Source organism: Sciurus vulgaris (genome assembly GCF_902686455.1).
Source record: "Sciurus vulgaris genome assembly, chromosome: 1".
NCBI classification, from domain to species: Eukaryota; Metazoa; Chordata; class Mammalia; order Rodentia; family Sciuridae; genus Sciurus; species Sciurus vulgaris.
In genome coordinates this window covers 48,532,993-48,560,708 of record NC_136461.1, presented here as the reverse complement: position 1 = coordinate 48,560,708, position 27,716 = coordinate 48,532,993, and the positions used below count along the sequence as shown (strand labels likewise).

Below are 27,716 nucleotides of genomic sequence, written 5' to 3'. Positions count from 1 at the left end.
CAAGCAGCAAAACTCACTAACAGGAACTATAGTGTCAGGATCTAGCAGGAACCTCCTCTATGTAATGTAATTCAGGAAAATCGATAAGTTGCCTACCCTACACTTCACCCTGACTACCTGTAAGAAGTGTGGAAGGCAGAAGATATTTCCTCCCTTCACCACAGCCCTCCCTTTGGTGTGGAGACCACGCTCTTAACCAACTAGAAAATTGCAAATATGCTGTTTATGATAGTGGTCTAAGTTCTACTGTTCCCTGCTTCTCTCTCCCCTCCCTTCCCTGCCCAAGGAGACACATCTATGTATTTACCCACACATCACTTCCTGTACCTATTCAGAGATACAGATATATTCTGTACAACTGGCCAAAATGATAGAGTAAAAAGTTGGGGTGAGCAAGGGGGGAAGGGAAACCTAGTTTATGTACAGTGTTTGCACATGGTGAAGTTTAATTCCTGAAAATTTAGTCATGTGGGTTAGGAGAAAGGGAGACTCCTGGTAGTTGTTTATTCTAAACTAGAAAATATAAAGTAGGACATACTACATCTATCGGAAGTGTCTGGTACCCAACGAATGTGGTGAGAAGATCCCACCTCCATTCTACCAAGGTGCATGAGGAGAATGTCTACAAGAAACCAGTAAGGGATGGGGTTGCCATCTGTGTTTGACTGAGTTCACGTGAGCAGGGAACACAGTCACAGGAAAGCAAGACAGCTCAGCTGTGGGTCATATTGAATGTGGGGAGACCCTCATTTGAAGCCCAGTAAGGAGAAAGTACCAACATTTAAGAAAATACTGCAGAACATGAAAGGAAATCATCAGCCTGCAGGCTCCAAATCTCAACAAAGCTTAGAAAATGATCTACTCTAGAAATTAGAAAAATAATTTAGGAAAACACAGTGATTCTATGTAGTATATAAGAAGTCATGTCCTCTATTGAATTGAATTAGAAAGTAATAAGTGTAATGAGATTTTAAAAATCTATAAAAATCAAATTTAAAAAGCACAAGAAATTAGAAAGAATTTGGGGAAATACGGATGGTATCAAGGAAGCTAAAACTTCACTAGGCAAATTAAAAGGTAACCAGGAATCAATAAAAAGTGAGATTAACACTAGAGGAAAATGTGTAATGTCAAACTTAAGGGACTTCTGCAAAATGTAGGAAAAAGTAAAAGAACAGAGAAGACAATGAGAGAGTGGTAGATATAAAATAATAATAATAGAGATCCAATCTAAGAGGACTTGGTATTATGGAACAGGAAATTAGAAAAATTTGGAGTAAAAATAAAAATGAAAGTCCCAACTATATTAGTTCATTTTCTGTTGCTATAACAAAATATCTGCATTTGGGTACTTGATAAAGAAAAGTGGCTTATTGAGCTGACCGTATTAGAGCCTGAAAGTTTAAGATGGAACAGCCCCATCTGTTGGACCTCTGGTGGGATCCTCTTGGCTGTACTGTACCATAGCAGATGGCATCCTCGTGGTAGTATCCGTGAGAGCAAGAGATCACATGGTGAGACCACAGGCTAGTGAGTGAGGAGGACAGTCTTGGAACAACTCACTGTCATGGGAATTAACCAGATTCCCAGAACTACACTAATCCCTTCCTAAGGAGATGCTTTCAGTTACCTAATCCTTTTCCACTAGATGATTTCACCTCTCAGAGTTCTACTGCTTCATCACCTCCACACTGAGGACCCAGCTTCCAGCAGATGAATCCTTGGGGGACCCACTCAAACAATGTCCACAACTAAACAATTTTGTCCACCTGCTGACAAAGAAAGTGTACAGGGTGAAAAGGTCTCACGATGATCGCAGCTAAATTATGTATTTTAAAAATGTACTCATGTCTATCCCTATTAAACTTTTGCAATATTAAGACAAAGATAATAAGTCAAAAATCTTGGCCCAAAACAAAATAAAACTAAACTAAAGCAAATAATAGGAAAAATATAATTATCAGTGAACAGAAACCCAACTGTCCTCAGATAGTCTCGGCAATGATAATGTTAGAAGACTCTGAAGCCATGTCCATGGAATTTCAAAGAGGAAAAATATGTAACTGAAGCCGAATTGCATAAATCCGTATGGATTTGGGATGAGACAATCAGGGTGTAGTCCTGGCTGTCCCTGTGACCCATGTGTCCTTGGTCAAGTCATTTATTTATCTAATAGGATGGTTATCTCCATTGAATGAAATAATGAACAGAAAGTACTCAGAACACTCACTAAATGCTGTTAACTTGACAGACTCTTGAAGTTAGAGTTTGAACTCAGGTTGACCTGAATCTAGAACTAGGCTCACAGGTCTTCTCCTCTAGTCCTGACCTCTCTGACTTGACACTGTCACTCCTGACGGTGGAACCCATTCCCACATTTAAATCATGAGTGTCTCTTTGAAGATCTTGTAGTAATGTAAAGAAATGGAGAGAAAGGAAATATTTCACTAGAAGAATCTTCAGAATGTTATTAGTCACCTAAGTCTTATAATCATTTAAATCAGACAATGCTCAAATTCAATACTTGGAAAATTTCCCACAATCTTCTTACCCCTCTCTCAGCATATGATCAAGAAAGCAGGAGAGTTCATGGTGCCATTTTATCCAAGGACCTCAGCTCACATATGACATCTAGAAGATCACTACCTGATAACTCCTGACAATCCTGAAAATAATAGACAGTGTGTGAACATTAATGGATCTAGGCTTTGGGTTGTTGAATTTTCTTATCAAAGAGTGGGAAGGTAGTCTAGGCATAAGCCTAGTCTTCCTAAGAGGGTCTAGAAAGCCATTGTAGGAAGTGCAGACGACAGGAAATACTTCTTTGAAGTTTATTTTCAGAACTGTGCTAATGTCATATCTTTGTATGATTATCAGTATTTCTGAAAAGTGCTACTTCCTTCTCCAGTTTTCTCTTACCTTCCTACATCCGCAGCAGCTGATAAAGTCGCCAGCTTATCTGACTTGTCATACTGCATGCCACACCTTGTCTATTCATATGCCGAAAGTGACATGACACTCTGAAGGTCACATTTCCAAAACTCAGTATCAGAACACATATATTGACCAAAAAATGTTTCTGACTCTTGATATCGTGTATAGAATAAGTTTTATGATGGAAAGCAAAATGAATTAGGCACATATTTAAGAAATCATTTTTATATAAGGAGAATAAAACCACAAGACATTAGAACTTTTTGAGAAAACCCAGGACAAGTATTTCAAAACTCCCTCTTTATTTTTGCTGAACTTGCTATGATAGGCAAAACAAAGATAAAAATTCGTATTATTTGCAGTTTGGTTCCTAATCAAAAAAAAAAAAAAAAGCCTGTCTTTTGCTAACACTAGTGGAGGAAAAAAAGAACTATTTTTAAAGAATATTAAGTAATTCAGAAAATTGAGGAAAAAAAATAAACCTTCAAGAAGAACCAGAACCAGTCAGATGTGGTGGCACACGCCTGTAATCCCAGTGGCTAGGGAGGTTGAGGCAGGAGGATCTCCAGTTAAAAGCCAGCCTCAGCAAAATCAAGGCGTTAAGCAATTCAGTGAGACCCTGTCTCTAAATAAAATATAAAAAAGGACTGGGAAGTTGGCTCAATGGTCGAGTGCCCTGAGTTCAATTCCCAGTACCCACCCTAAGAAAAAAGAAGAAAAAAAAAAAGAAGGACCAGGACCAAAAATGAATGACAGAGATTGAGACAGAAAAAAAAAAACAGAAGAAACAGAAAAGAGGTGGGAAAGGGGAGGGATAAAGTAAACGATAGATTGAGATTAATTAGATAAAATGGGTCTGGACACTGGCAGAAGCAGGATATGAGATTTTAAATATACTCCTAACCAAAATATGTATAGAAGGAAAGTGGGTACTTAATACTACAGAGAAAAAAAAATTCATATTTAAATAGAGGGTGGATATTAGGCAAGTGTTTCAGTTAGCTTTTTCGCTATTATGACCAAAAGGTCCAAAAAAACGAGGATGAAAAAGTTTTGGGGACAGATGATTTCAGAGGTCTCAGTCCATGATTGTTAACTTCATTACTCAGGATCTGGAATGAGGCAGAATATCATGGCATAAATGCATGGCAGAGAAAAACAGCTGGGGACATGGTGCCAGAAAGCAGAGAGCAAGTTCCACTTAACAAAGACAAAATATAAACCCTAAAGGCGCACGCCCCCAGGGACCCACCTCTTCCAGTCACACCCTTCCTGCCTACAGTTACCGCTAAGTTAATTCCTATCGGAGAATTAATTCACTAATAGGTTGAAGGATTTCATAACCCAAACATTTCACCTCTAAAACTACTTGCATTGTCTCACACATGAGTTTTTGAGGGACACCTCATATCTAAACCATAACAGCAAACAAATATTAGTAATCTGTACTGCCAAAGTTTTGCTGGAGTACTTTTTAAGCTTTAAATAACTACTTGATTGGTGCTTGCAGACATACTGCTCAATGCAATTTCTTCTTGGGCAACTCACTACATATTACCTACTAAATAATATTTATCTATCCCCTTTATCTCTCCCCTAACACTGATATCTATCCCCTGTGTTGCAATTTTTCCATATTCCTGAAGACCAAAAGGAACATTTCTGAAATCCCCTTGACACAAAGTTTTCAAAACTGATTTGATTTATATTAGTGAAATACAATTAGACAAGATTTGAGAGTCAGAAGAGTGGGTGGAGGGATAATAGTGTAGAGCCAGTTTAGTTACTTAGTTTCTTACAACAGTAGCTACTCCAGAAACTGGCTTATATTAGTTTTCCCAGTGGCCAGAATGCACCTGGGACTGCAGTCACCAACTTCATGAATAGGGGCAACTGAGATCTCAGCCAGATTCTCCTGTAGTTCCTTGATCTTTGGACCACATCTGCTGTCCTGACCCTATTCTTAGCAGTGAACCCTAATCTACAGTCTCCTAGCCCTGCAATAATTGGGAGGGGGGACTCAATTCCCTATACTGTTCCCGTTCTAATAGAAATAAATCAGTTTATTTACTATGTTGAACCGGGAGTGATGCAGGTATCAAAAAATTCTCAAATAACCTTAGAGTTTCACTGCATATTCTTCCAGGGCAATGATACTGATCAGCAATATTATGTTTCCTTTTCTTACACAGATGGCAGAATTTTGTTGAGTTGCTGAGCAGAGCTTCTTCTGATTTGTCGTCTGATTTGCCTCCAGGTGAGTTCCATAATTTTGTTGCTTCTGAGAGATCTCCCATTTCCCAGCGCTACTGTTAATAGTACTGCTTAGCATGAGTGGTTTTCTTGTTGGACTTCATTTCATTCCTCCCAGAAATGTAGATGGCTCACCAGTGAAGAAAAAATAGGAGTGGGAATTGCCTTAATGCATATTCTTCTAGGCCAGCTGGGTTATAAAAGCATAATTCTCCAAGTTTTATCATAAGGCATACTCTAGAGGTAGTCCTTTAAGATAAATGCAGCACACTTACCAAATAAGTTGGTATTATTAGAATTTCAGTGGCATAGTACCTTTGATCTAGAATCCTGCTACCAGGTATTTATTCTACTGGTCTCACCAAAAATTTTCAAGATGTATGTTTGTATGTGTGTATGCACACACACATATGGTTACATATGTATGTGGTATGTGTATATTTAGTGCAGCATTCTTTGGTAATTTTTTTAAATGGAAAAAATGAAATGATCATTTAGGGACCATTTAGTTAAATTACAACACAACTAATTGGTAAAATTATGTACTTGTAAAATAACACGACCAAACTACTACAGGAAGATTACCAAGACATATTATTAAGAGAATTTATGAAGATGAATTGGGCAAAATATTTAACAATTTAGAAGTTTTAAATATGACAGGTGAAAAAATATGCATTAATATTAATCCACTTTTCTAGTTTCTCTATTTATGACATCCATCAAACACAGACTACCATTTTAATCAAAATATAAGGTGCAAATTGTTTGTGTGTGTGTGTGTGTGTGTGTGTGTGTGTGTGTGTGTGTTGGGGGATAGATATATCAGTCTGCATTCAAGAAAAACAGAAAACTTACTAGGTATTTCAAACAGAGGGAATTCATTATAGGAGATTGGTTATGTAACTATCACGAGACTGAAATAATTAAAAAGGGGATGGTGAATTTATTTGTTTTACCAAGCTGCTGTAACAAATTACAGAAAAAGCAGGTATGTCTTCTCACACAGTTCTGGAGACTGGAGTATGCAATCAAGGTGTTATTAGACCCATGTTCCCTCTGAAGACTCTAGGAAAGCGTCTTTTCTTGCCTCTTTGAATTTCTGTAGTCCCAGGCCTCTCTTGGCTTGTTACTGTATAACTCCAATCTTGGTCTGTGTTTTTATGTAGCTTTTTTCATGTCACCTCTATGTCTCTGTATCCAAATATCCCTCTCCTTTCTCCTATAAAGACACCAGTCATTGAATTTAAGGCCCACACTAAGTTAGAATGATCTCACCTTAACTTGATTACATCTCCAAAGACTGTTTCCAACTAAAGGCAGATTCGCAGATACCAGTGGAAAGGACATGAACATATCTTGGAGGGACCCAATTCAACCCACTACAATGAGGTAATCCAGACCTTAGTAGCTGTAGGAAGCAGCTTCAACCTGCAAGCTGAAGGAACACGGAGAAATCAGTACTATATCAAAATCTAGGAGCTAGTGCCACTATGCAGTTGGTTCTAGGATCTAAGAAAATGCCAAGTACATAGAAAAAAGATTTCAGAAGGTGACACACAGTTGGTTCTGAAAGTGTCACTTCATTTGAAATTCAGACCTGGAAGAAGGTAGCTGTGCTTGGATCTCTTAAAAAACACCATGTAGTCAATGCTGAGGCCACTGACGGGATGCCTTGTGGCTCTTCACCTAACCTCTGAGGTTTCACACATAGCTAGTGCTCAGAATGTTGAAAACCATGCCACAGTTCTGGACAGATGCTTGCTGTATCCTCACATGGCCTTTCCTCTGTGTGCGTGTTTCCCCATTGTCGCTCAGTGTCCAGATTGCCTCTTCTTATAAGAATATCCAGTCAGATTGGATTGGGATTCACCTTAACAATCTCATTTTAACTTATTCAACTTTGAAGATGCTGTCTCCAAACACAGTCACATTCCAAAGTACTGAGCATTAGAACTTCAACATATAAATGTTGGGTAGCACATTCTAGCTTATAGCATATAACATAGCTAAAAAAATATGTAAAATATAGGTTGAAGTCTTACTTTTGTAACTAAACCACCTTGTATGAATCATTTATTTTACTTAACTCCAAATTATTTTTTTTCTCATATCTAAAACTGAGAGAGAAAGAAATTAAGGAAGAAGGAAGGGAGGGAAGGAGAGAGGGAAAAAAGGAAGGAAGGAAAAAGGCAGAGGAAGAAAATCTGTTCTGTTGATCTCATAGGGTGACTGAGTCTGATACACATAATAGGCAATATATCATTTCTTTCTTTCTTTCTTTCTTTCTTTCTTTCTTTCTTTCTCTTTTTTTGGGGGGTACTGGAAATTGAACCCAGGAGCACTTAACCACTGAGCCATATCCCCAGTCCTTCTTTATATTTCTATTTGGAGACAAGGTCTCACTGAGTTGCTTAGAGCCTTGCTAGGTTGTTGAGTTTGGCTTTGGCCTCCTGAGCCACTGGGATTACAGGCATGCACCACTGTTCCTGGTTTTGCTAACTTCTTAGTCAATGTAAGACTCTCCAGAATAATAAGGTTGTTGAGGTGATGTTGCTGTTGTTGCTTTGTGTGATAGTTTACTGCTTACTGACTTAGTATCTCAGTCTCTTCCCATTTCTTTACACTAGAGCTATGATGGTTAATTGTTCTTAAGTACTGAGTGAGCCGTTTTATTTGTCTGTTCTCTTGCCCACAATCAAGTGTTATAAAAGGGAAGAGGATGCACACACACAAAAAAAGAAACTTACTCATGTGTATGTAGAATCGTACATTTTTTCATTTTAAGTATCCCTTTTGACTCAAAAATGCTACAATAACTGATTTAAATGACTCATTTTATATATGCTCCCTTTTTAATAACTTTTATCTCCTTTGTAATTATAAAAATCCTGTGAACTTATTCTTTAATGTATATATATGGTTTTCACATAACTATTCATATCTGTGATTTGCACTAATGACAAGATTGAACTTATTTGCAGCTGATCAAAGCTCTTTGCAAGAACAACTAGCAGATAAAATAACATATATAACAATATTTGTTTGAAGACTTTTATTTGGGATTTAAATTTAACTACCAAACAGAAGATGAAAAGGTTATCTGTGAAAGAAAGTAACGTCACACAAAAGCTCTGTGTGTCTCATATAAGTTTTCAACTTCTGTTAAAAATTATCAGTAACAATGCAAGCAGGAAATAGATTTTGAAATAACTATAATTAATTACGTTAAAGAAAATGAATAAAAAATGGAGAATTTTTAAAAAAGAATTTGAGGTATGTTCCTACTATCCCTATTTTTTCTAGTGTTTTAAGCATGAAAGAATGCTGTATTCTATCAAATGCTTTCTCAGGATGTGGATAAAAGGTACACTTTTACATTGCTGGTAGAGTTGCAAATTGGTACAGCCACTCTGGAAAGCAGTGTGCTAATTATAGCAGCTCAATTCATAACAGCTAGATTGTGGAACCAATCTAGATGCCTTTCAACAGATGAATGGATAAAGAAACTGTGGTATATATATACAATGGGATATTATTCAGCCATAAGGAAGAATAATATTATGGCATTTGCAGATAACTGGATGGAATTGGAGAATATCATGCTAAGTGAAATAAGCCAATCCCAAAAAAACAAAGGCCAAATGTTTTCCCTGATAAGTGGATGATGATATATAATGGGGGTGGGGGGTGGGGAGAGAGAGAAGAATGGAGGAACTTCAGATTATGTAGAGGGAAATGAGAGGGAGGGGGGTATGAAAAATGGTGGAATGAGACAGACATCATTACCCTATGTACATATATGATTACACGAATGGTATGAATCTACATCATGCACAACCATAGAAACCAAAAGGTGAACCCTATTTGTGTACAATGAGTCAATATGCAGTATGTAAAAATTTAAAAAAATGAAAAAAGAATTTGAACCTATAAAAGGAATTGAATGGAATATCTAGACTGGAAAACATTAAAATTATACTTTTAAAACTTAAAAAATAAGATTAAGAGAATATTCAACAGAGCAGAAGAGAGGGTTAGTGAACTGAAATATAGTTCAGCAGAAAATATCCATATTGAAGCATCAATGAAAAATAAAGATGGAATGTATGAAAAAAACACTATGTAAGAGCTATCTAGGAAATGGTGACACCATCCAACATATATGTAACTGAAATCATAGAAGTACAAGAGGAAAAGAATAGAACTGAAACAATATTTGAGGAAATTTGGAGAAGTTTCCAAAAGTGATGGAGGACCTCAAGCCACAGATCCAAGAAATGCTATGAACTCCCATTAAGACAAATAAAAAAAGCTTAGGATCCACCAAACATGGGTATGGTCTAAGGTCTAAGGTATTTCACAAAAATTAAGTACCACTCCAAATTTGAATCTCCTCATTTCAGAGACCTAGTAAGGAAGAGGAAGAAGGAAAATCAGTAAGCAAGGGTCAGAGCTGCAGAAAACCTGGAGGGGAAAACTTGGAGGGAATGAAAGGTAGTCACAAAGGTTCATCGAGCCCCCTCAATCATTTCATAAAAACCTATCACTGTAGATACAATACAGAAAAAGGTGACAAGTTGGCCTCTCTTTCATTAAGGAATAAAATCCATACTAATTACTAGTTACAACTATTTATATTAAATGGATATAAAAGCCAACTCGATTGGTTTAGACAATAAAGATATTTTGGATTATTTGACTGAAATGTCTACTAGCAGCAAGGTCTTTGATCTAGCCATTCAAATGTCAAAATCTGCTTTCCTCCTTTATGGCTCTCTGTTCTGCTTTATCTGGTGTTGGCATCATTCCGGGGCTTTATGTGACTCTCCTGACTACTCCAAGCACTCCTTTCACAGTAGTAGAAAAGCTAAAGTAGCGAGGACCATCATGTCTTACAGAACTATTTTGGTAGGTGCTGCTGATGCCAAGATGGAGGAAACTTTACTATCCAAGCGGCAGTTATCGTCTCTCATCCCAGAAGCTCTGGTGGAGTTTTATGTCCACCCAAGATTGAGATGAGGATACAATGACAGGCTTAAAGTAATCAGAGACCCAGCTTGGAGGTGGAACTGGAGATCAACCCTACCAAACCACAGAGCACTGGAAAGAGGGTGGAGTGACCCCTCCAAAGCGAAATACAGTTGCTGTTGCCAGAAGGAGATGGTTAAAGGGAGAATCACCAGAGAAGAAATGAATGCTGGGAATTAAAAAACAACAACTTCAGTCACATGACATGGCACATGAGGACTTTAAGATCCATGAGCACAACCCACTTCTCTTCTCCTTCTGCCTCAGCTAGACTCCCCTCTCAGAATGTACTAAGAGCAATCTTGCCTTGAGGCCTTGGCCTTTGCGGTAACTTTTCCCTCAAATATCTTTCCCCAGATATTTTCCTTACTCACTCCCTTGACTCCCCTCTGCTCAGGGTTCAACTTAATTTTCATCTCTTCAAAGGCCTTGGGTGAATTCCCTATGGAAGTTAGTAAGTGTCATAATTGCCGCCCCCATAAGTGACATCATGTTTACAGCACTTAATCAGACCTGGCATTGTTTTTTGTGTCTGTCTGTCTGCTTGCCCTCACCACAGAAATGCACATGCTATGAGAAGAGTCTCTCCTGGTCACTGTTGTGACATAGTGCCTAGGACAATGCCTAGCATTTAGAAAGCACTTAACAAGTATTCTCAGAATGAATGAGTTGGAAACACTGACTTTCATCTACTCTTTATTTGTCAAATGGAGATAATTTCTACCTCCCAGGTTATCCTTTAGATAATGTGGGAAATGCCTGTCATTTGTAGATATTTGACATATATTCGCTTCCTCCTCACAAAAATCTTCATTCAGTAAATCCAATGAGACCAATAACCTTTGTTTAAACCAGTTGTCCTCTATTCTGGTTTTACTTTAGAATCATCTAGGGGATTTTTTTTTAAAGTGCTGAAGTGGGTTCTCCCCCTCCCCCATGAGATTGTGATTTAATTGGTCTGGTGTGACACCTGAGCACTAGTAAGTTTTAAAGCTCCCCAGGTGGCTCTAACATGCAGCCGTTGCTGAAGACCACTGATTTCAAGTCATTAGTGGGGGCAGACAGGAGGGCTGGCTGTGTAACCATCAGAATCCACTGGAAGCCCTGTAAAACCTGGCCCTTCCCACACCTGGAAATCTCTAGAAGCCAGCTTGGCTTTTTTCCTCTAGTACAAATCTTAAACTGGCAGACTAGACAGATGGTTATTATTTATCCTTCCTGCTGTGTTAAAAAAAAAAAAAAGAAGAAGAAGAAGAAAATAGAGCTCTGCCTCAGGCCTTTCAAACAAGTTTTACATATGCAAACCATTACCTTTTTATATACTATTAGCTATAAGGAGGAAAAGTGGACACTTAAAAGAAACCAAGTAGACTAGCATGTATTTTCTCTTAATGGAACTTTAAAAAGTGAAGACAGAAGAGAGGAACCATACTGGGACACAGTCAAGGTTCTAGATCTTATCCCCAGACAATTCAATTATTAATGCCCAGAAAACATTCTGGCATATTATAATCAATATTAGATCCTCTTCTCTGGCTTAAGGTCATATAATAACACAACAACAAATAATATTCTGTATTGAGCATCTTCCCAGGGTTAAGTATTTTATGTGAATAATTTTTATCTCACAATGACTATAATTTCACAAATGAAAGAACTGATCCAAAAGCTTATAGCTAGTAAAGGAAAAAATCAAGGTTGATGTTCAGGTGTCTGACCCTGAAATTCATATCCCTGCCCTAATGCTATATACCGCTTCTAGAATCCCTTCAACTATCTAACACCATGATTCTGAGTAATTTCAACCCTTTTGCTCCTGCAATAAACAGGAAGCTTTTCTTTCATATTCTGGGTGAAATGAGCTGGGGCCAGTGTACTAAGAGATGATGGGTTTCCATGACAACTTAAATTTTCAACAGATCAAATAAAATCTGCCTCAAAGGTGGTGCCTTCACTGGCTGCCCTCATGATGCTTGCTGAGCTTCTGTTAAGGCTTACTTACCCTATATGGCTTCTGTGTTAGGATGGGAGAGCAAAGAAACACAGAGAAAATTCCTCTCCAAGTATTGGAAAGAAATTGGAGAAACAAACAAATAAAAAATACATATACTATATATACACACACACACACACACACACACACACACACATTAGATATATATACATTATATAATGCATATATAATGTATATATAAACACATTAGAGATATATATACACATTATATATACATACACACACACACACACACACACACACTGACACACACAATCTTTTCCAAATTTCAAGTAAAGAATACATGATCATTCCTTTATTCAACAAGCATGCTTTGAATATTTATTCTACTTATTCTAATGCTGGGGGCAGAGAAAAATGTGAAAATTACATTGTCTTTTCCCTCAAGAAATTGAAGAGGATTCATAATGACTCATGGTTACAATACTAAAAGTCCAACAAACATGTTTTAAATCTGATCTGTGTATTGATTTGTGAAAACATCCTTACCTAGATAGCACTATTACTTAACGTTTATTAATTCCTTGTTATGCTCTGGTTCTTGCTTTACACTTTGTAGTCCATGTAATCCTGACAAAAACCTATAGGCATCGTTACCTTCATTTTATAGAATAAGAAACTGAGGCACAAGTAGCTTACCCCAGGTCATGCAGCTAATAAAGAAAGTGGCCAGAATTCAAACCCAGGGTATCTGGCTTCAGAACCTATGGTCTCAACCAGTGTTATGTGCCCCCTTCTAACTTTAATATTTATTCATAGAATAATTTTTATTGAAAATAATGAGATCCAATTCAGAAATAATACATATTTTTAATGACATATTTGAATTATGTACTGAATATTGAAGTTGAGGCTCCAAGAAATCTGTGCTGAGTGGTCACCACAGGGATTTGCAACATAAGTAAGCCACCCAGTCTGATGGAAGGTGCTGAGTGATGAATGCGTAGGGTCTGCAGGAAACCTTGGAGAATCACAGCAGCAGGTCTTTCCCGTATCTGAAGGAAGTCTGTCCTGTTCATGAAGGAGCAGCCTGCAGTGAGGAGTACCCAGGAGAATGCGTGGTGTGAGGGATGCTGTTCACACCTCATCCTATACAGGGCCTGTGACATTGAAGAAGCAGAGAAGGCTGTGCCTGACCCTTCAGGTGCACACCTGCACAGAAAGAGTGGTGGAAGTGCTTGATTCTTAAGAGACAGGCTCACTGGAAGAGGCCCCTGCCCACTCCCTAAACAAGACCAGCCTTTCTGATGAAGGGCCTTTCTCCAAGCTGTTCTCTCAGCTGATCTGGAATTCTCTGCTCCATAGGCACCAGGAGCACAACCCTACTCATCCCTCAGGTCGTCGGTTTATGTCACTTTCTCCAAGAAGCCATCCCTGCCCCCCACCACTCCTGCCATTGCTCCAAAATAAGTTTCAATTCTTTCTTATGTCCCCATATTTTTCTTTTGTAGTATTTATGGCAGCTTGTAGGTTAAATAATAATTGTAAGTGATTATTTGGCATCTCCCTCCTGGTCTGAGGTACATGAGGATGAGAACCAGGTTTTTATTCATAATGTGTCCCCATCACCTAACACAGGGCCAGCCACACAGCAGAGCCTCAGTATTGTCTTTGCCCGGTGTATATGTGTGTATGTCAAATGAAGACCAAACCAAACCCTTCCGGTTTTTGTTTTCTGTTTAGGAAAGAATGAAAAGGAAGTCTCTGCCACTCCAGAGCAGCCTGAAGTCTCTGAGATATCTCAAAGCAAAACTGAACATATGGTATGCACCTGGGGTACACAGCGTGCATGGGGAAGGTCCTCATGGATCCTCAGCCTTCCTTTTTCTGATGTTGGGGGGAGGGCCTCTCCTGTGGGTTTCTGATTTCCACTCAACTGTTGATGTGAGACTGTTGTACTCCAAGACTCCTCAGGCATAGAAGGGAGGCAGAGGAACCCCAAGAGTGTGGGTCAGCTCCATTCCAGCTGGTGTGCAGAAACCTCTCGCTTTCAGTAGGTAAAGAGGTTGCCACCAACCCCAAGAAATTGTACGCATTGCCTAGGTGCAAGTGTTTGTCCAAAGCTTGTGGCCCATCCACCAACTGCCATCAAAAGGAAGAGTAGTTATGGGACCTATTTTAACATCTTAAGTCCAGCTTCCAGAAACTGATGGTGACCTTTTCCCTAATTATCCCATTTTAAAATGTAATAGGCTCTCTGATTAAAAAAAACAAGAAAAAAAGAAAGAAAATCTGGCAAGCAGCTAAAATCCATTTTAATATTCCCAGCATTTAGCCAGGAGACGTTGTAGAATTGAAAAACAGCCTGAGTTTTTCTATTGTTGTTGTTTTTTAAATGCCCGGATTAGAACATAATTCATCTTAAAATGACGGGAGGCCTCTTCATGCACTTCACACGTTGAAATATTTTAGAAAACAGTATCATTTTGGCAAGCCTCTTGCCATGCAGGAAACAACAGCAAATGCTTTTCTCCTTGAGTGTTAAGTCTGTTGTGAATAAGGTTGTAAAAAATATATTTTGCTCTTTTATTTTGCCTCTTGTCTGAGGATTTTATTGCATCTTTGCAATAATTGATTCTTCTCACATCCTTGTGTAAGCAGCACTCGTTGTCCCACTTTTTAAAAGGAAGAATTGAAGCACAGAGTTGGTAAAGCAACTTTTCTGTTTTCCCAGAGAAAATCATTCATTCATTCACTCACTTATTCAGTCATCAAACATGTCTTGAGAACCTACCCAGTACCAGGCACTACCAGGACCTTGAGAATACATCAGCAATGATCTCATGCACCCAGTACCCACATCCTTGGTGGAGGAGGGGCCAGGATTGTGGAGAGACAAAACAAGGAATCCTGACCCAGTGGGACAAGAATTATAGGGCATGTTGGTTTGTTAGTTAGCTTGTTAGTTAGTTACTTGAGCCTAATTCAGATCCATACAAATCTCCACTTTCCCCTTATATTAGTGGTCAAAGACAGTTGAACTCTCTAGAAAAATATAAAACTATTTAACATCAGTTTCTTAGATCCATGATCAACTTGATCTCTCCAAAATCATCCATGAAAATGTAAGCAAATGTGCATTAACTTGGGCAGATTTTCTAAAGCTTTCTTCAGATCTCTGAAGTGGTCCATAGCTCTAAAAATGCATGAGTCACTACTAAACTATATGAAAATTTTCTGCTTTTCCTAAAATTGATTTCATCCTAATAGAGTTCTTTTATATTAATCCCTAAAGCTTATCAGTTGCTTGTCATCCATGTGGATGTGATTTTGTATTGTGTTCTCTTATTTCAAAGGACATGGTTCTTTACATGCCCCTACAGCAGCCAAATCTGTGTTTATTAATGCAGGGCTTGGTCATTCCTATTGCAATTACTATTCTTTAGGAGTATGGAATTTTTGCAGCCTATAAGTGAGAAGTTTGAGACAAAGTTACAAAATTGGAAAAATTCAGACATTTGAAAATTAGGAGAGCACAGATGTTATACAAAAGTTAGAGGAATATCTTTATGGTACATCAGAATTATTTGGATGGCAATCAACAGAACCAACTCCCCAAGTTTAATTTACTGGAAGGCTAGAGAAGATTATTATCTTACCTAAGGACAACAGCACAATAATAAATGAAAACCAAGGTCTTGAACAGTCAGGACTTTTTCTTTTTTCTTTTCTCTCTGCTGTCAATTTTATTTTCTCTTTCCTGACTGACCAACTTTTTCTCATTTCCAATGCACAGGGAAAAAATCGGCTAGCATTTCAAGATCTCACACAGAATGATCTGTGCTTCTCCCTTTATCTTTCCCTCTCACAAACAGATCCCAAACTCCTGGACAATAGGTGTATTTGTCCATCTTGCACCAGACGCCCAGTCCTGAACTGTGCAGCTGGAACATGGTGGTTTTCTCCAACAACTATCTGGATTGGCAGGAGGGGCATTTCCAGGAAAAGCAGAGCTGGTCATATCAAACTCTCCCTACATGCAAGGTGGTGTTAGGAAACCTTAAATGGCATCATTCGGATCCATTTGTCTCTTTCATTCTAAAAACACCTGTTTTGTACTGGACATGGGATTAGGATACCTAGGTTAACTCACCTTAATGCCTATTTATAGTCTTGGGTTTACCCTAAGATCTAGGCAATCTCAGTAAGTTACTTGCACTCTCTGGGCCTCAGCTTCCCTTGTTAAATGAACAGGACCCACAGACTAGAGGTGTTTTAATATCCCTTCAAGTGGGTCAGTGAGCCTAGGATAATATCGCTATTATTTCAATCACTTTTTATCCAAAATGTCACACTCAGGATCCAGAAGTATTCTGACTGAGAAGTTACACTTTGCCAGAAACCCATCCCCAGTACATCCCACTAGTACAATTAGAGTAGAACCTCAGGGAAAAGTCTCAACCAGTTACACAGTCCTTTGCTTTGTGTAATTAAAAAATGAAAACTGAATAAAAGTGATGATGTCACTCTCTTTTAAAAAATAAAAAACACTTAACCATGTTTGCAGTCAGCAAAACTTGGAAGACATGACCCCATGTAGTGAGGATTTGAAACTCATCCTTGCTTTCCAAAGCCAGACCTTGCAGTAAATCTTCTTAGTTGTGTGGCCTCATCGTTGGTCAAGAAACTGGAGAAGCTCTGGGTGATGAATGTGCTACCAGTGAGATGCTTGTATTATTTTGGTAGAAAACTCCAGAAGAGGAGCTGAGTCCAGGAAACCCTCCTGCTGAGACTTCAACTCCCGAAGATCCTCTAAGCTGTTTGAAGATCCGGCCAGTCTCCCAGCCCTTCATGAGTACGGCCATGAAGAACCAGTCTCAAGAATGTGAGACATGGATAGACAGGTTCAGGAAACTGGAAAATGCCCTGTACCTGTGTGATCTGAGTAATACAGGTGAAGTATAAACTGTAAAGGGCCCTCCCTTCCTATCTGTGCTCTAGTCTAAATGTAGACCTCATTTCTTGAATAACTATATTAATTTGTATATAAACCATGTGCCTGGCACTCTGCTAAGCACCATTAGAAAATAGAAAGATGAATCTGACAACCATCCCCCACAAGGTTTCCTACAGCATCTTCAAGTCCCTGTTCTTCCTTCACTCTACTGCCAAGTTCAATCCACAATCTTATACTTCCCTAACTAAAAGCCTTCAGGTGTCCCCTACTGGTACCAGCATGACCCCCAAACTCCTTAGCAAAGCAAAATCTAATCCCTGATCCCCTGACCAGTCTCTTCTCCTGCAGCTACTTGCTCAGCATATCCTGTCCAGTCAAAATAAATAACTTGCCTTTCCTCAAACATGCCTTCCTTTCTCACATGTATGTGTCTCTTCTAGGCCTAAACCTTCCATCTGAGCTATCTCCTTCTACTCCACCAACCATCTCCCCGCCCCCTTCAACACACACACAGTCTTGTCCACCTGGCTAATAAATGCCTAAAGATTTTTATATTGAAATTCAAACACTCTCCTGAGAGTCTCTGGAGAGCTAGGTCATCTATCCTCTCAGGGTTATTTAACATCTATTCTTTTTTGACGCTAGCACCTGCACAACTCTTTCCAATGTTTTGTTTTTGAGTCAACAATAAATGAATGCATAGGTATAAATAAAGAAATCCAAGATGGAAGGTGATAAATGGCTTTATAATGTGCTAAGTAGACATTAGAGAAAGGAGAATCCCTTCATGGGGTGATCAGGGAAGGCTATGTTTGTGTTAAATTGATCAGTAAGGAAAAAGTGCAATTTCAATGCAAAGGGGTGAAATGTGAGATTTCATGGCACAAGTAGGTGGTTGGCCCAGCAAAACACTATGTGCTGGACGTGAGGGGTTTGGTTAGGACAGAGTGTAGGAGCTATTCTGAGTGTTAAAGATAGAAACAGACAGGGGCCACACATTCAGGGTTTTAAATGCCAGACCAGGGAACTATGACTTAATTCAAAAATAGTGATTAGGACTGAGCATTTCTAAACAGAGGAGTGGTTTGATGAAGCTGTTATTAAAAGATTTCTATGCTGATGTGCAGAATTGAGAAAATACAGTCAAGCAGAAAGGAAGTCAGTGCAGTGGATCAGTGTGAGAGAATGAAATCAAGAACTAGGCCAGAGACCCGAGAATAGAGAAGAGAGAGCAGACCCTAAAGCACATGGACAAAACCGACCCTCTTAATCACCGAGCATGCCTGGTGAAGGGCTGACATGCACGTTAGTACGCTAGAAGTAACCACATAGCTAAAGCAATGACTTCATTTTCTTTATGTGTGTTTGTTTTCTGCCTTGTGTTCTATTTCTTTTGGTTTTATTTTATTTTGAATTTCCAAAGCAATTTAATTCTAGAGCCTATGAAGTATAACTTCCTGATAACATTCAAAGATATTTAATAATTATAACAAAGACAGAAAAAGAAAACTCTAAACTGAAAACTTTAAATGAAAGATTCATCTACCTAGAGTATAAAAGTATTTATTAAAAAGTTTGCATGAGCCCAGCACTGTGGTAGAGGATGGACCCAGAGGAAAACCGGAAAGGATGAGACATGATCTCTGATCTCAAGGATCTTACTTTTTGGTAAGACACAGAGACTAATAACACTGGTAAAATAGAAAAAAATAAAATAGAAAAGAGAGAAGAGGAAAAAGAAAAGGAAAGGAAGAAAAAAAGGATAGCATATCATAAATTGCTACAATTGATGGCACAAATGAGCGCTAAATAGTCAAAAGGAAAGATGACGGGTTCCAAGTTACAGTTAGAGAGGAGAAAGCAGTTTCCTGTGTTCTATTGCACTATGGGATGACTAGAGATAACACAAGGTACTGTGTGTTTCAAAAAAGCTAAAATAAAGGATCCCGAATCTTTTTACCACAAAAAATGAAATACATTTGAGGACATGGATATGCTCACCCTGATTTGAACATTATACACTGTAGATTTGAACATTATACAGTGTATACACTTATCAAAATGTTACCTGGTACCCCATAAACATGGACAGTTTCTATGTGTCAATTTAAAACATGAAGATTCTAAAGGAAATAGAAAAGAGATGAAAAACCACCATCTAAGGTGAGTTTGGAGATCAGAAAGTGCTCCTTGGAGAAGAAAGCTGGAGCTGAGATATGAGTCAAAGAGGACTTTGGGGACCCCAGCAGGCCACTCTGAGTTTGATCCATCTTCTCCAAAGTTAGGAGTTGAAAGTGATTGTGGTGGAGAAAGGCCTGAGCAAGACAAGCCTGGAGGTTGATGTTGGATCCATAGTAAAGCTGAGACCTGACTCTGAATCCCAAGGACGGGAAGGCCCTCTCCTCCAGCCAGCATCCACCAAGGTTCAACCAGAGGACATCATGATGGATTGATTATTCAGGGAAGATTATTCAGAAAAGATTAAAAGTTTATTGACAGAACCTCACATCTAGGTATTCATACCAGGACTGAGAGAGTAGCTATGGGTTACAAACAAAAAACAAATAAAAAAATAAACCCCAAGCAGATAGAAAAACCATTCCTAAAGAAACAAATGCTGCCTCGTGAGGATGGATGATGAATCATAAACTTAGCTGCTAAGAGACTCCCCAGAGATTGGGACCTTTCTCCTAGGAACAGAACAGTTCTGAGGAAAAGCCAAGCTTTGTTGACTTTGGAGGCAGATTCCAACAGCTTTAAAATGCCTTTCTCATGGCCTCTTCACTATTTATGCCTGTTTTCCCTGTTTCTATGAAATTCATTAGTTCCTCAACGGCCAAGGAATGTGTCAGCCTGATCTGGGATCATCTACAACTGTCTTTAATGAGGAAGGAGGATTAACTGAGGTCATTCTGCTGGTTTACTGGCCACAGGGTTTAGCAGACCATGGGGCCCCTTCTAGATGTTGAGCAGATGACACCTACTTTGCCCACAGATGAATCACTGTTCTTTATTATGTGCAAGGAAATATGTAGGCCAGAGTGTTCTTCATCCAGCATGAAGACAGACCATCCATCATCAAATCAGTGTTTCTGGGAACCAACCAAGCTTATTCTCTAATGGGGTTTGTCAAGAAAATAGCCTTGAGGAGAAAGAATAAGGAATGACTAGGAATAACTGGTCATTTTTTTTCTAAAGAAAGAAGGGTGGTTGGGATAAATGTCTGAGCAAATGGTGCACTTGGAATTTGCCCAGAGAACCAAAGGCTACACAGAAAATATTTTAAAGTTCAAGGAGGCAGAATGCCTTCAAGGACATTCTCGGCATGGGCTTGCACGCTCCACACTTCATGGCTAAATTCTCACATCTAACACATGCTGAAGGGATTAGCACCCTTATTTACAGAGGAGGAACTCAACTCAACCTGATAAAATCATAGCCAGTAGGAAGTCGAGCCATAATTCAAACCCAGCTCTATGTGACTTCCCGCTACAGCCAGCTTTCATGACATGCTAGAAAGAACATGAGGTTTTGCTTATTTTTCTTTCATCAGAAGATTTAGATTCAAGTCCAGGCTCCACCAATTGTTGAGCCCTAAAAACTAGTAACTGACTCTGAACCTATTTTCTCATCTATAAATTAAGACTGAAAAAATAAAACATACCTCCCAGATTTGAGAAAGGCTCAAGTGAGATAAAAGATTTCAAAGTTCTTTATAAATTTTAAAACAAAGTGGATATTAAAGAAGTTCTTCTTATTATCTCTTTCATTTTTGTTTCTGGCTGGGAAAGAACAGGCTTTTGACACTGAGATGAATTGTAGGTGGCATTTTATGCAGCTGTTCTGGCCATTCTCTAATGACAGAATGGAGAGATACAAATTTCTGTGAGTGGACTTTTGTTTGACATTTGGAATCTTTTACCAATGGCAAAGTTTAGAAGATAGAAAAATACCACCATGATTCCTACATGAACTTCTTCATTTTCATTGCTTTTCATTTTTTTAATTAAAATATAAACTAAATGTTATATAGTCTAGTAATTTTTTCATATCAAGATGCATCTTATGTACTTTAACTAATGTTGACATCATTATTATAATTATCCTATAAAATATTTGGCATAATTGAGTGCTTACTAATATGGACATATACTAAGCAGTTATTATTTTATTGGTTTTCATGAATTTTAATTACCCCTATTTTAAAGTTGAGGAAAATGAGGCTCAAAAAGTTCAAGTAATTGTCCAAGGTTATACAGTCAGAAATTTCTTCCAAAGCCTTTCATTTTCAGAGGAAAGGTATGGAAAATGTCTAGAAGGAGCAAACCAAAGCAGAATTGGGACTAGCCAACCATTCCAGAGAATTCCAAAGAGAGAAGAGATTACTCAAAGTTTGGTTCATAACGATTCCTAAATATGTTCCCCGAATTGTGAAGATCTACGCAACATGTGTCAATGAAAACTTTTTAAATCTTTTCTAGGGATAAAAAATACATCTTTTGAGTGTTGCTCTTCTATCCTACTTAGCCTGTGCAATCGTTAACAGCAATTACAAAATTCTTTCTCAAAGAGTCCAAAGGCAGTGCCTTGGTCATTTCATAGCATTTGGCCTATACAGAGAATAAGGTTTATGTGGAAAACAGGCCAAACAGACCAAACAAACAACAAACAAATCAAAACTGAATAGACAATAAACTGGAATGGAATGAAATAGAACAGAATGGGTGACATTAAAACACTACCACTCTGTGGCCCACTGTTAAGAATACCCATTAGAAGCTGGACCCTGGGGCATATGCCTGTAATCCCAGCAACTTGGGGGAGAGAGGGAGGAGGATCACAATTTTGAGTTCAGCTAGGGTGACTCAACCAGAACCAGTCTCAAAATAAAAATTAAAAAAAGCTGAGGATGCATCTCAGTGTTAAGCACTTGCCTGGCAAGCCAGAGGCCCTGGGTTCAATCCCTAGTTCTACAAACAAAAGAAAGGAATACCTGTTCAAGAAATTCAGAGGGAACTTTAGGCCCAGCAGTGCTTGCACGTAAAAATATGAATTGTACTTGGTAGTTTAGACCGGAATCACCACTTCCCAACTCAACTGGGCTAACAATGCCTTGCTACAAAGTGATCAAGCCACAGCCTCCAGATTCTCTGAGGAAGAATTTTGCAATTGCTCTTAACAATCTGTACAGGTAAAGGGAATAGAAGAGATACATGCACAGGATGTATTTTTCATCCCTAGAAAAGATATTTAAAAGTTCTTCATTGACACCTGTAGCATAGATCTTCACAGTTCAAGGATTGTATTTAGGAAGCAATCTCTTCTCTCATTGTGTAGTGTAGTGTAGTAGTTAACCTTGAGCCACCTTAGGCAAGTGGCTCGGTCACTCTAGGCCTCAGTTTCTCCCTTTGTGAAATGGGTGGTTGTGAGTTTTAAATGAGTTAATATTGGAAAAATGCTTGGAACAGTGCTTAGGACACAGTAAATTTTGCGCATAAATATCAGTCATGATGTTTACTGTCTGCATAACTTATCTTCCAGATCGGGAAGTTTCCAGAGGTAACATCACTTCTCTAATCCTCTCTATTTCCACGGACAGTACTTATGTATATCCATGAATATACATAGTTTTTAAGGTGTCACTTGATTTTTAAGAGGTTTACAGTTTCAAAATATTAGCCTCTAGTGTCTACCTAGAAGTTAATCAACCTAATATATATCTTTCTCGGTTCTCCTCTTCCTCTTTAAAAATCCTCCACCCATCCAATCCAATCACAGGAGTTCTGGAGAAGGAACGAGCCAGACGCCTCATTCACAACTACAATCTCATTTACAACCTGTCCCTGAGCCCTCGGAAAATCGACCAGGCCTTGCGGAGATTCTGTTCTGGAGAAAATATGCTCTTGGAGCCAGCACTGCGGTACTTAAAGGAGCTATGATAACAAGCCCATATTGTGCGAACAGATGTTTCTCTTATCTCCCTTCCTACCCAGACACATCTTTCTCCCCAACCTGAGCGCAGTGGTGGAGGCATTGTGGGAGTCAGGTGGTTGCAACTAAGGTAGATGTTTTTGACTAGGTCTTGGATTCTAGTTTTGATGCTTGCTCACGCACAGTTCTGAGGGACCAGGGAAAACAAGGTTTTCTCTTCTGTTGTGGCAATAACCCAACTATTTAAGATGCTTGTATAATAAAACTTATTAATATGATATAAATGACATTTTTTTCTTCATTGCTATTCAAACTGTTTTTTGCAAACCCCACTGCTCTACCTAGAAAAAAAGATAAAAAGAAAAAACACATGCCAGATGTAATTGATTCCCTAAAGCACCTGGTACATAGTAGACCTAAGTACATTGTTTTTGCATGGGTAAATATGCCCTTACCCTAGTCACTATTCTAAGAAGGATTTCCATATTATATGAAAAATGAAAGTATTAACATTATCTTAATACTAAGCAGAAGAATAATCCCAAGCAAGGCTTTCTAAACACGTGCAGTATCTTCTACAGTGCAAACTAGATAATATAATGCTATCTCCAGGGATATTTCCAAGAGTCAAATATAAAAGGATTGAGAAAGGACCTCTGAGACAAGGATTCTGGGAATAGGTAACATCCTCTGTTCTCCCAAGGCAGGAAAACCAGGTGAAACTTTCCACCAGTTCCCATAGTTCTATCCTGAATGTGCCCCAGAACTCTGCCCCACCCACGCAACAGACAGGTAGCCACGGGTTGTTGAAGGAACACCAGTTTGGGACTTCAAAAACAAGTTGCCCCAGCTCATCACTAACACAATGGGAACTGGATCCTGATCTTCAAATCAAAATGGGAAAGAGGAGAACTAATTAAGTCAAAGAGAAAATCAAATAGAAAGGTCTTTGAGACTCTCCCTTTATCCATTTTAAATAGTGGGATCTTGTGAAATCTTCAAAACTTCAAGAACAAAAAGCCATTTGAATTCACTAAAATAAATGCTTCAGTTTTTATAATCCTTGCATTGTTCATAAAAATGCTTCTTGAGATGCACTTGACCACCTTCCTATCTTTCTAGAATCCTTGGACCAGCTCACTGCTTTTAGATCAGAGGAGTAAGTAAATAGATGTGACTTTCTCATTCTACCAAAATGCCAAGTAAGAAAAATTAGAATACTAGGTCAAGCAATCTAATATACATTGGGCAACTACTGTGTGCCAGGAACTTGGTGTATTTTGTTTCCTCCAATTCTGACAACTCAATAAGACAGATTTTTCAGCTTCATTTCACTGATAAAGAGACCCAGAGAAGTGAAAGGTAAGAAAGCTGTTTAGTTGTGCCAGTTAATAGTTTGCAGAGGAAGAGGGCTTCCTGGGGAGCACTGGTAGAGGGAGACCTAAGCATGCCTTGGTACCAGCTTCATGTCTGCAGGCAAGTGGGCTGGAGAGGCAGCTGGAGTAAAGGGATGCCCTAAACATGAAATCAGAGTTATTAGACTAAGTCAGGAGGTCCTCAAAGGCAGTGATTTTACCCTGCCCTGTTCTTTCTGTCCGACATAAATACAGTTGCTGCTCCCTGACCTCAGCACCACCGAGCTGCACAAATGGAGTATATTCCACTTACATGGAAAGAAGCAAGAGCTTTGTGCCTACATTCGATAACCTGTACTCCCAAAGTGATGGCTGAATGAATATTTCTAAAAGCTGGACAGCCAGATTGTGATCCTCAGTGACCCACCCCAGCCATACTTCCACAGCAAACAGAAAAAGAATAGGCTTGAAAACAGCCCATATCCTGCACTTGCTCTTAGAAGCTAGAAGCCTCAGCAAGTTGCCAGTCTCCCTGAACTTAAGTTTCTTTATTTATATAAAGGGAGTTGCTACACCTATTGTCAGGACTTTATAAACACTGAAAGCAATGCCATTTGGACAGTTCCTTGCTTGTAGTATAGACTTACCGTTCTTTTCTTTTCATTTGTGTGTGCATGTGTGTTACTCTATCATTGAACTATACTCCCAGCACCTGGATGTTCCTTTTTTTAGTGGCTGATCATTCAGGAAGGTTCAAAAAAATTTGAACAATTGTCTGTGTAAAATAGCATAGACAGGCCAGACCACTACTATAGCAAAAACAAATTTTGAGGTATATCTTGTCCTTCTGTTTCCAAGTGACAGTTGCTTTTGAATCATCTCTTGTCTAGAATTCTCCACTGCTATACTCCAATGTGTGTGTGCATGTGTATGTGTGTGTGTGTGTGTGTGTGTGTGTTAAGCAAAACACAGTCTGACACTTGTGAAAATGGTAAAGCAGCTTCTATTCAGAACTTTTATTCACAATAAGTATAGGGACTACTGCAACAGTATCTTACAGTAGGGATGAATTACTGGGCTCAATTCCAAATACAACAAAGAAAAGTGGAAATCTATAGACATGAGCAGCAGGGCACAAGGATTGCTGGATGGAAAATTGCTAAGTCGAAGCATCAGAGGTGAGAGGGGATTCCAACTAAAACTACCTGACAGGATAACTGCTGAAGCCCGGCCAGGATGATCAGACACCACCAGGTGGATAGTAAGGTGATTAGAGTTTGGACAAGAAGAGAATCTTTGTCAGCAGGTGGTGTGTGTGTGTGCATTTACAAGACTGACCTGGTGCTAAAGTACATACTCATTAGTTTTTCCTGTGAGTAAACATGAAAAGAACCAAAATTATTTAACGGAAGTCACAGAGAAGAGTGTAGCTATCAACAGGACAATGTGACAGCTGAGGTTACATGAGGCCTGGCAATGAAGCACACCACTGTCCCAAAAAGGAATATGCTATGAAATCATTTTGCTTAAGAATATCACTGTGACTTCTATGCTGGGACTTCACAGATTTGCTTATGAAAAAATCCATTATTATATCTTTTGTTTCTCACATAAGTGAAACTTTGTATACTCCCTGTGGCTGTGTCATTGTAAGCTTCTAATAAATGCTGGGCAGGAAAGTCTGGAGTCTGCAGGCTTCACCAGCCTTCTCTGGCAGAACTTTTCCAAGTGGGGTCTGCATGCAGTGACCTGGCTAACCTACAGCAGGCCTTGGAAAGACACAGAATAAATTGTGTGTGCACTAATGCTCCAAGAGCTTCAGCCTTTAAAGATGGAAAGAGCACAGAAGAACAGAGGAAAGGATCTCACTGGTGGGCAGCCTTTCCCGGCTGTGTGACCCTGAGCAATTCACTATCCAAGAGCACCATTCATATCAAGTGAGAAAAAGCATGCAAATTGCCTAGCACTGTACCTGGCACAGGGACATGCTCCATATTGAGAATCTAGTGTATTTTATTCTTACATGGTGTTTCACTTTACCTCATTCAATGTGCCAAATCATTAAGTGCCTTTTCCAGGTACAGACACCTTCCAACCCACATATAGCTCATTGTTGTAGAGATCAGAGTTTCCCACATTTCCGTTCTTCATTTTCCCACCTGCACTTACTTCTCATAGTAAACAAACTAGGTTGGTGCTACTATGCCCATAGTACAGATGAGAAACTGAGGCTCACAGAAATAGATGTACTTGCCCACGATTTAATGGCTAGTGAGTGACTGAGCCAAGATTAAAACGAAGCTGTGTAGGACTCCACGTGCAACAATGCCTGGCCGATCAAAGTCAAAGCAAAAAGACCACAGAATTCTCTTTAGCATGATCTGTCTTTCCCACAAATCTGGAAGTAAATCCAAGTGGGAGTCAAGATCTTCCTCATCATCTAAAGCACGGAATCCAGATTCCCCACCAATGGTACACCTGGTAAACAAATGCCTGTTGTGTGGAATTGCCGCAGGAACATTTTGAAAACCCTGCTGCGTTCTGTCCTCTTCCAATTCTCCCAGCTTCGTGCCACATCTGGGAGCTGGAATAAAAGATGCCTTCAGAATGCTTTGGTGATCTATTTACGTAACCAGAAGCACATCGGTAGAGGTGGCACCGTCCAAAGCGTTTGCTAAGTGTTCGCTGCTGACTCTTCAGAGGAATTTCCCAAGATCATTAAGAGAAACAATGGCAGGGAGTTGGTATTCTAATTGGGATCAGAAATTGGACAGCTTTGGAGCTGGCCTGAGAACTGTGAAGCTCTGAAAACAAATGTATGTCTTTCTTCCCTCTCTCTCCTCATTCCCCCTGTGTAAGAGCCTTTCAGCTACAGTTCCAAGGCTCCTTAGCAACAAAGGCGGGGTGCCCAGAGCCTGGGTGCCTCCGGAATGCCAGCCATTCCCCTCATTAGCATTGAGGGGCCTCATCTGCCTGCACAGTTGGCCACGGGACCATGCAAAAGGCAAGTGGCTTGGGGGAGGCCCAGCATTTAGCGTGGTTTGTTGGGAAATGGGAAACCTCTACAAAAGTTTCCAAACAAAAGCCATCAATATTATTTGTGGAGCCATCAGACTGCGTGGGTACAATATGGCTCTGGCTTGGCCGCATGCTTTCTCTCCAGGTTCTGTGCAAAGGCACGACGGGGCCTTCCCAGACATGTCTGGGTCTCAAATGCCAGCAAGCTGGAATGTTTCCCTGCCCCCCTCTCCTGTCCTGTCTCACTTCAGACTCAGTTTTCCCATGTTGGACAATGGGTGGA

General features: G+C 39.3%; 1 protein-coding gene across 4 annotated transcripts in view; it reads left to right on the top strand.

The window, feature by feature from the left end:
- Nucleotides 1-23,349, top strand: part of LOC306639994 (uncharacterized protein C1orf87) — an 86,159-nt gene extending 62,810 nt beyond the window's left edge. For 3 of the 4 annotated variants that reach the window (XM_079103766.1, XM_079103765.1, XM_079103764.1), the window contains exons 9-12: nucleotides 5,127-5,191; nucleotides 13,916-13,995; nucleotides 16,919-17,126; nucleotides 22,908-23,349. In XM_079103766.1, coding sequence (XP_078959892.1) covers nucleotides 5,127-5,191; nucleotides 13,916-13,995; nucleotides 16,919-17,126; nucleotides 22,908-23,068 — 514 coding nt within the window. In that variant the 3' untranslated portion in view covers nucleotides 23,069-23,349. The remainder of the gene's footprint in view (nucleotides 1-5,126; nucleotides 5,192-13,915; nucleotides 13,996-16,918; nucleotides 17,127-22,907) is intronic. The other variant, XM_079103767.1, reaches the window with a different exon arrangement.
- The last annotated feature ends 4,367 nt before the right edge of the window (nucleotides 23,350-27,716 follow it).